The sequence below is a fragment of the Megalops cyprinoides genome, chromosome 4 (assembly GCF_013368585.1).
Source record: "Megalops cyprinoides isolate fMegCyp1 chromosome 4, fMegCyp1.pri, whole genome shotgun sequence".
In the NCBI taxonomy this organism is placed as follows: domain Eukaryota; kingdom Metazoa; phylum Chordata; class Actinopteri; order Elopiformes; family Megalopidae; genus Megalops; species Megalops cyprinoides.
In genome coordinates, this window is record NC_050586.1 from 26083727 (window position 1) to 26092998 (window position 9272).

Consider the following 9272-nt stretch of genomic DNA (forward strand, 5'->3'; position numbering starts at 1 on the left):
GCTTGGTCAGCTCTTAGTTGGCCTGCTTCTAGCTGCATCTGTCTCTCGGAGACCTCTTTTAGCTTTAATTCGCTGCATGGCGATACTGGCAGCAGATGACAGCGATGGCTCAGAAGAACTTAGCCCCTCCGATTTTGCTGTAAGGACTCCTTTTCCACCAAACTCGTTTTAAAGCTTTTACCAGAGTCTAAGTTTCTTGTCTTATCTAAGTTTCTTATCCCGACACTGTAACGCTCAGAAATTTGTAATAGCTGTTCGTTAACAAAGCTATCCAAGACTTCCTTAGAAGAATACTTGGAAGTAAGATTGCATAACAACCTTACTAACTGAAACACTCCTACTAACTGGAGTTCACTCTGTTAATACAGTGATCACTCAAGACAGTTCTTACTCACCCAAATAGGCCCTACTCGTAGATGTTCAAAAGACACTTGATTGAAAATCTCACGGACGAGTCCTCAATTTTCTGTCACGTTCCTGTCTATGGTCAGAGAATTAACAAAAAAAAAAAAAAAGAAAGCCAACGCGACAGAGAAATAACGAATACTCTTGATTTCATTAGAAAAAAAGAACAATAGTCAAGAAAATAACTGTCGAGGATGTAAATAGTTTGCAGGTCGATAGTAAAAAGACAGCTCCCCCGAATATCAGAACTGACGCTTTTATCCAAAAACAGGCGGAGCGACAACCACGGAACGTAACAGCGGATCAAGGGGGCTACATACACTTATCTCATGGTATTTCCTGTGGAGAATCAGAGAAGATACATACATTTAGCTCGGGGTATTTACTGTGGAGAACTTTGCTTATAGAGGTACAAGGGCAGTGCCCCACAAGGGAATAAAACCTGCAACCTCCACAGGTCTGAGGATTGATGTGATAGCTATTAAATACATTTCCAGAAAATAATAACTGTATTGAAAAGAGAAAACGTGTTGTGGGAAAAGGGAAAAATGTGAGTGTGATCTCAGCTGAGCCTTTCAGAGGTGTTCAGCGAACCACACTCTTCACTTCTTCTCTGCATGACAGCAGAGGATTTATCACCTGCGTTATGAAGAGCCCCCTTCCTTCAGCCAATGGACGAGGCATTCAATAACAACGCACAAGAGTGACAACAGGCATAAACTGAACACATGAGGAGATGGCCTTTTTTCCAGAGAACTGAAATACATTTAACAACATTTTTACCTTTTTACTTACCTTACTTGTTCATTTTTCTTCAGAGGGCAGATGTCGAAGAAATACTACAAAAGTGCACACAAGAAAAAACAATTTAAGGTAACAACGGAATTTCGATGACTTAGCTTTTGCAACTGTGGTGTTGAATCTAATAGGTGGGAATGGTTTCGCGCAGCACTGACAAGACACCTATATGACTGCGGGTAAAACGGATGAATCACTAGGTGGCGGTGTTCAACGACGACACAAAGAGCAATGACTCTGAACGATAAGCGGTGACCGGTTGGTTGACATAGGCCTACAATAAACAACATAGGTATGAATTTACAGATTGCCTCCTTTCGTACACTGAAGTCTACTCTCTAGAACTACATGTAAAAGGCATAATGCTTTTGCCACAAGCAAGAGAGGTTTAGGTTTCTAGAAAAGCTATGTTTTTTTCATTGTATTAAATTTGATAGAATTACTTATTTGTTTAATTTTGAAATCATTAGTTACGTATACACATTACACATGTGTACAGTATTTATCATTATTAATCGCAGTTGTTGCATTAATTAGCGATCACATTATTGTTGCCTCTTTTGTTTGGTACACTCATGTTTTGGCAAACTAGGTACGTGTGTGTGTGTGTGTGTGTGTGATACCAATAAAGCAGAAAATTGAACAGTGGAATTGAAATAAGTCAGAGAGTGAGAGAGAGGAAGAGGCATGGAAGGAGAGTTTGGGAGAGGCGGAGCAGGACGATAAAGGGAAGGAAGAAAGCGTTATGTTTTTTCTCTTCCTGAGAAGGGGGCAGAGTAACTAGTCCGAGCTAATGGAAAAAAATAGCCAGAGCTAAACCACGTTCTGCCATTTAACTAAGCTCCAGACCAAACAGACCTGTCATCATCTCGACGAGTCAAACTGCCCTACATAAGCGTGACAGTGTTAGATCTGATAGCGTCACAGGGTTACATGTGTTTATGCGGTGATGTTTACAGAGCGGCTTGGTTTGTGCGCGCGTGCATGGTATAGTGTTCGTTCGTTGGAGGTGTAAGAGGGCTGTGTAACCTATACATTACATAAATACTTTAATGCACAAATGCTGCATGTGCATGGTCGTATATATGTGTCTGGTGTGCTCGTGTATGCGTGAGGGTAGTAGCCTATTTTTTACGGGTCAAACGATCATGCTTGTGTTGTGTCAACTCTCACGTATTACTAAAAACGCCCAGCCGAGGACAGGCAATTTCCAACAGGAAACCCCAAAAGACTTCTGTAAACCTTCGAACAGCACGCCCCCTGTCCCGTGCCAGTCCTTAACCTTTTAGCGTTTTACAAGTAAGGATAGGAAAAACAATATTATTTAATCTGGGAACATCGACTGAGATGACAGGTCCAAACCTGTAAACAAAGAATTAACTAGAGTAATACAATCAGCCGCATATTCTGTGAAGAAACTCATACGCATGAAAACATTGAAGCTTTTATGCATCTCGTGAGGTCTCTGCTTCAGTATTACATTTACATTTATTCATTTGGCAGACGCTTTCATCCAAAGCGACTTACAAGTGAAGTATAGAGTAGAACACAAGCGAAAAAACCATAAGGAGTCGACAATATTAGAAGCGCTGTGTGACTATGGTTTCAATGGATGGCCAGGCAAGGTGCAAACTAGCTGGTACAGCTAACGACTGCCTTAAAAGCAATCTAATGTTATTTATTTATTTTATAGTGTAGTAGGAGATAGTTTTGGGAAATAAGAAGTGGCTTTAGGGGATACTGTTTCAGGTGCTCAGGTGAGAGTGGAAGAGCAATGTCTGTAGATGTTTTTTAAGGGTTCACACTGATTACACTGTCGGTGAAACTGTGGAACGGTACCTGTAAAGAGTTAAATGGAAGGTATGTTTACTTCCTGCAGCTACACGTGGGGCAAAAGGGAGGGAGTCGCAGTTTTTCACGAGCATCGGTTCAGCCCGGTCGCCGTCATTCACTGATAGCCAAAGCATATGGGTCAGATACCAGTGCGCGCAGATTACGTGAAGGACGCATCCATCTACAGTTAACATCAGTGAATTTGCGGAACGCCAACTATAAACTGATGCCAGCGAACTAGCGTACGGATAGGCTACGTATTTCGGTCACAGACTGCTTACGTGCGATCTCAGTAATAACAGAGACACGTTGAATGAAAGAGAATAACATCGCCTGGCGGTGTCACTGTCTGCTCTGTCTCCGAACATCCTCTACGGCTCCAAACAATGTCTCAGCCCTCGTGCCAGTCGCAAGATGACAGTTTGTACGGTAAGTGTCTCCGGTAGGTTACAGAAGGCTGAAGCAGACATCAGGGTCAGCGCTCCCTCCGTGGGAAGTGTGGACACAATGGAGTGTTATGTAAAATGACGTTTAGAACATTAAGTTGCGATGATCCCTTCAGTCGAAAATAAAAACTCGCACAATATAATGGGATCCAGCTATCACATAGGTGATGAAAACGTCCTGCGGTAGTAACACATTAAGCAAGTTGATGGGGTGCTAAGGTGACATTGCGTACCCAATGGCAGCTGTCAGTTCACAATAAGATTACAACTGAAACAAAGGGAAGTTAAAAATTGTCTGTTGACTTAATTCTTATTCGACTGAACTATTTGGAGTTCTGAAATTAAAACAACAGTCCGATTCTGTTGCCAGTTCTGATGTAATTGATGCAGCTATTTAGTGCAGTATGACACACGCGCAATTTGCCTGTCCGCGGTCGTGAGGGAGCGCACGTCCATGGAAAGCGCGCCCCTGCCGAACCTCACGCGCCATCTATCCCAGAAATGCAGTTCTGTTATTTATATTGTGATTTCTGATTTATCCGTGTTTGTAAAACACACCCTCCTCGCCAAAAAGCAACAATAAATTATCAAAGCGGTTCAAGTTTGTTCATTTTAAGTTGCAATGAATGGTAACAAAGCCAGGTTCAGTCGATGGAAATAACCGGATACTTAACGCTTTGTTCTAAGCCCCGCAATGAAAAGTTTTAACTTGTAACGGGAAACCGGCAGATGCAGCCTGGCTGTGCGTGATTTGATTATAAAACGTTGTCATGGTTTCTTGCTATGTTGTGCAGAGGCCCCTGGTGACTCAGGCTCTGCTTCTGATAACCGAAAAAGTAAGGGAGTTTGCTTTACTCTCACTGAGTGTGCCAAAGCGTGTGTGTGTGTTGGGGGGGGGGGGGGGGGGGGGGGGGGTGCACAGTTAAACATAAACACACACAAGAAACGCATGGATATGCACAGCCCCTCAATGTATGAACTGAGCTAACACACACAAAGAGTGGCTGCCTGTTTCTCGGGCTTTAAGAATGTTGTCATTGTGTCATTGTTCCGGACAGTCTGATCTAAGATGCTTGGGGCCTGGAGCTGTGTGTATTGCTGTCTCAAGGAAAACATTCAAGAATATACACAAAATAGGAACCCACAACTTCAGAGCTCATAGAGGGGTGATTTGTGGTGTTTTCATGTTGTTTTCTATTGAAGTAGCGAACTAATACCCCCCCCCCCCCTGTTGGAGGGGGGCTATGGTCTCTTCCACTGTCTCTGAGAGTGTGTACTGTGATTATGACATCACAGAGAAATCTAGGTCAATGGCACACTGCCCCCCCCCCCCCCCCCCCCCTCCACACACACACACACACACTTAGCAAGGACTCCATTGACTCCTTCTTTACTCCCTTATTTTAGCAAGGACTCCATTGACTCCTTCTTTACTCCCTTATCTATCGCTTTGCGGATATTGTGTAGGTCCCTCTCTATAGTGTAAGGATGGAGGGAAGGACTGGAGGAGGGGAAAACATGGATCAAACAGAGAGGTGGCATGTGCATCTGAATGAGTAGATGAGAAAAGAGAGAGACAGACATGGAGGAGAAGTCAGTCTTTAACAGGAGTAAATATTACATATGCACACACTTGCATCGAACAGAAGTACCACCTGCCCGCAGTGTGTGTGTGTGTGTGAGTCACAACATACTCAGACTAATAAAACAACAAATTAAATTGTATTATTATTATTATTAGAATGCCCCTCATATCTGCCTGATTCAATGAATATGTTTCATGAATACATCTTTTTCACTGTTTTGTTTGTAATGTAAAATTGTGTAGAGGGGTATATTGTGTCTTACTGTGACATAATCGTGCACTCCTCTCTGGTTTGTTCAGATGCAAATGTCTGTTCATCAGTTGATTGCTCTGACTGGTTGTGTCCCCTGTCTGTGCCCTGCGTCTGTCAGGCTCCTGGGTGGAGCTGGAAGGGCTCCCTGCTGTGCTAACCACAGGGCTACAGAGCACAGCTTCCTCATTCCTGCAGGGGGAGCTAGAGAGCATGCTGCAGGAAGCACAGCTAGAGTGTGAGAGGAGCAGCCACACAGACAGGTCAGGAGAGTGTGTGTGTGTGTATGTCAATATACCTGTGTGTGTGTATGTGTGTGTGTGTGTCAAGGTGCCTGTGTGAGTGTGTGTGTGATTTTCTGATGGAGGTGTGTTCGTCTCTGTAGCCCTCCCCAGGATACATCCGGTACCCCCCGGACAGCCAGCCTGGACAACTGCAGTAAAGACTGCATGACACAGGTAACACACACACACACACACACACACACACATATATACACACTGTGCCACAATGGCAGTAATGCACACATATTCACATTCAGTGAGCTGTACAGGTCTTATATCTGTTCTGCTCAGAGACATCTCTCCTGCAAAGACAGCGGATGGAATACAATTGTTTTCTCTTACTCTATCCTTCCGTCCCTCTCCCTCTGTGGAAGGAGGATAAGGGCCAGGACAGTAACGAATCGGAGAGGAGAGTCAATCCAGAATGGCTGCAGAACTGGGCCAGTCATCCTGAAAATCAACCGCCCAAGTAAGGCCAACAGCACAGAAAATCACACAATAAGATCATCACACAGAAAATTACAGCTCGCTTACATATCCCTTACATTCTAACTGTAATCAGGAGATTTCAATCACACTGAAGCCAGCAGGCAGTTAGGTGTAGAGGTTACTCTGACGAACATTTCTATGTAGTATTATTAACCGGTTTTGAGTTCTTTTCTCTCTCTGTCTCATTCCCCCACACTCTCCATCAGGGACGTTGTGTTTCAGCGGCTGAAGCAGTCAGCTTCCCTCAGCATGAGGAGGAGTGTGATGATGAAGAGTGGACTCTTCACTTCTGACCTCCCTCTGTTCCTCATCCCATCCTTACTAACCTCTCACCTGCTGACCCTGGGATTGGGGTGAGACACACTCACATACAAACACGCGCACACACACACACACACACACACACACACACACACACACACACACACACACACACACACACACACACACACACACACATTACATTATTGTCATTTAGCAACTTAGTTTTGTTTCATTTATACAACTGGACATTTTACTGGGGCAACTCTTTGTTAAGCACTTTGCCCAAAGGTACAACAGCAGTGCCCCAGCAGGGAATCAAACCAGCAACCTTTTGGTTATGAGCCCTGCTCCTTACCACTACAACACGCTACTGCCCACACACCTACTCCTTTACATACACTCACTCCCTCACACTCACACACACACACACACACACACACACACACTCACACACACACACACACACACACACACACACACACAGTAAGACTGACTCTTTAGTTAAACTAGACATTAGTCTAAACTGACCTTCCACCCCAGCCACCCATCTCTCTCTTTTTCTTTTCCAGGATTTATATAGGAAAACGATTGGCTGCATCCACCAGCACACTCTGACATGTGATCTGGTGCAGCCCTCCCTTTTGCTGACACCAAATCCAATAGGATCACAGCCAACAGGATCATGATTACCATTTCCTCCTTCCACTCCTAGTTTTTGGGAGTCACAGGAAACCGGCATGTTTAAATGTTTGTGACCTTCTTTCTCCTTCTGTTGGTGTGGATATCTGTTTATCCATCCCTCGCCTCTATTCTCAGGTTTTTCTGCTCCGTATGTCTCTGCCCTGCAGTGCTGAATAGAAAGGAATTCCACTTTCACAGTAGGAACAGGAGTGGAACCAGAGTAAACCAGGAGCACAGAACAGAGCATCGTAGCATGTGATGGTAGGCAAGAACCGGGAGGAGAACAGGGAGAGCAGGGAGAGAGGCAGGGGGAGAGGCAGGGAGGAGCAGGGAGAGGAGCCGGGAGAGAGGCAGGGGGAGAGGCAGGGAGGAGCAGGGAGAGGAGCAGGGAGAGAGGCAGGGGGAGAGGCAGGGGGAGAGGCAGGGAGGAACAGGGAGAGAGGCAGGGGGAGAGGCAGGGGGAGAGGCAGGGAGGAGCAGGGAGAGAGGCAGAGGGAGAGGAGCAGGGAGAGAGGCAGGGGGAGAGGCAGAGGGAGAGTAGCAGGGAGAGAGGCAGGGAGAGGAGCAAGGAGGAGCAGTAAAGAGAATAAGGAGCCAAAGAGTAAATATATCACCCAAAAGCTGCATCTGCATTTGCCCAGAAAGAGGGTAAACATGGTGCTGCAGGTATTGTGGGAGACAGTGTCCCTGTTTCAGTAAGTCCCCCTTCCCTGTATGCCTCTCTCCTCCATTCGTCATGATAAGTCTCTCCACAGTAACTCTATCCTCTACTCACCACAATAACTTAAATATAGTCCATTGTTATCCCCTTTTGATAATCTCTCATCTATTTACCATCATCAGTGTTTTCAGTAAAACACTAGGCAAACTTCAATCTGAGACTGATGGACAGTGAAGGATTTCAGAATTTTCAGAAATGATCGCATAATAAATCAATATATTTGTGACTGTAACTGATAATGAAGATGAAAGTGGGAGCCTGAGTGAGAGACAGAGAGAGAAAGAGAGAGACAGAGAGAGAGGGGGGGGAGAGAGAGAGAGAGAGAGAGTGTATATGTGTGCATATGTCACTGAACTCTGTATGCATTATTACCATAGTAACACTAAAAACTGAAACTTATCACAGATGCAAATGAGCATTATGACTGAATCTGGCACTCTTACATAGGTGCATCTGCAGAAATGTTCATTTAGTGTACAGTGTTCCTGTCAAATAAAAATAATGAATAAAATGATAAACTTTACTTTCATGCTTAATCTGTGTCCTGGTCTTAACCCTTGAGCAGCATGTTTCAGAAGAGTTCATGCAATACCCAAGTGTGTCCACCAGAGGGGAACAGAATTCCACAGCTGTACTGCTGTGCAAATGTGAATGAACCAATATCTGCCCATTGAACAAACTTGGGATCGGTGTCTTAAGCAGTTGTTCAATTAAATGTTCTAAGGCCCCACTGAAGAATGAATTAATCTCAATCACATTAGTTAAAGCTGAATACCTAATTAGTATTTTTTAATATCCAGAAATTAGTATAAATGACCTGAAAGCATCACCTTCACTTGTATCTTTCTTCTGGAACAAACTCATTTCCTGCAGTCCATGTCTATGAGAGAGAGAGAGAGCACTAACAGTGTGGATTTTAATGGTATCCAGTGGCAGTTAGTGTTCAGTTAACAGCTCAGTCGAAGCTAATGAACCGAGAGCTCAGCTGGAGTGACCCCCAGCATAGACAGTATGGTCCCAGGGCCAGTGCTGGGACACACTGATCCGGAAGCTGAACAGACACATGAATGGCACATCACACACAGGTACATGGGGTAGCCATGAACGCACCATGCTTAGGGGGTGGGGGCGGGGGGAGTCCATCTGACTGTCATATACCCAACCTCATTCTTACTCTCGCTGTACCTCAGCTAATCCCCTTCCTTGTCTTATAAATAGTTCCCGCCCCCATCCTCACCCCTCTATTCCTCGTGTTCTCTTGCTCTCTCTCCCTCTGTTCTTCCTTGACAGGAGTTAACCTCCCTCAGTCCCGCTCTGTCTCTCTCCTTCCCTCTCACTCTTTCCGTCTCTCTAATGTGACCTACCTCTACCTCTCTCTTTCCCCTCCGCTGTGCTGGCTATCTGTCTCAAACAAAACTGATTAAACACATCGCTCCCTCTCCCTCTCAGCATCAGTTCCAAATTAGCTATATTAGCATGACCATGCAGGTGTGTGTGTAGCTCACCGCAGCTGTGC

At 44.8% G+C, this 9272-nt stretch overlaps 1 protein-coding gene across 1 annotated transcript; it reads left to right on the plus strand.

Annotated features, from left to right (window-relative positions):
• The first annotated feature begins 3216 nt into the window (after window positions 1-3216).
• LOC118777260 (BCL2/adenovirus E1B 19 kDa protein-interacting protein 3-like) lies at window positions 3217-7319 on the plus strand. Its single transcript, XM_036528060.1, has 6 exons — window positions 3217-3465; window positions 5439-5580; window positions 5703-5775; window positions 5976-6070; window positions 6297-6443; window positions 6924-7319. Exons 1-6 carry the CDS (start codon window positions 3423-3425, stop codon window positions 6967-6969), a joined length of 546 nt encoding a protein of 181 aa, XP_036383953.1. The 5' UTR covers window positions 3217-3422; the 3' UTR covers window positions 6970-7319.
• The last annotated feature ends 1953 nt before the right edge of the window (window positions 7320-9272 follow it).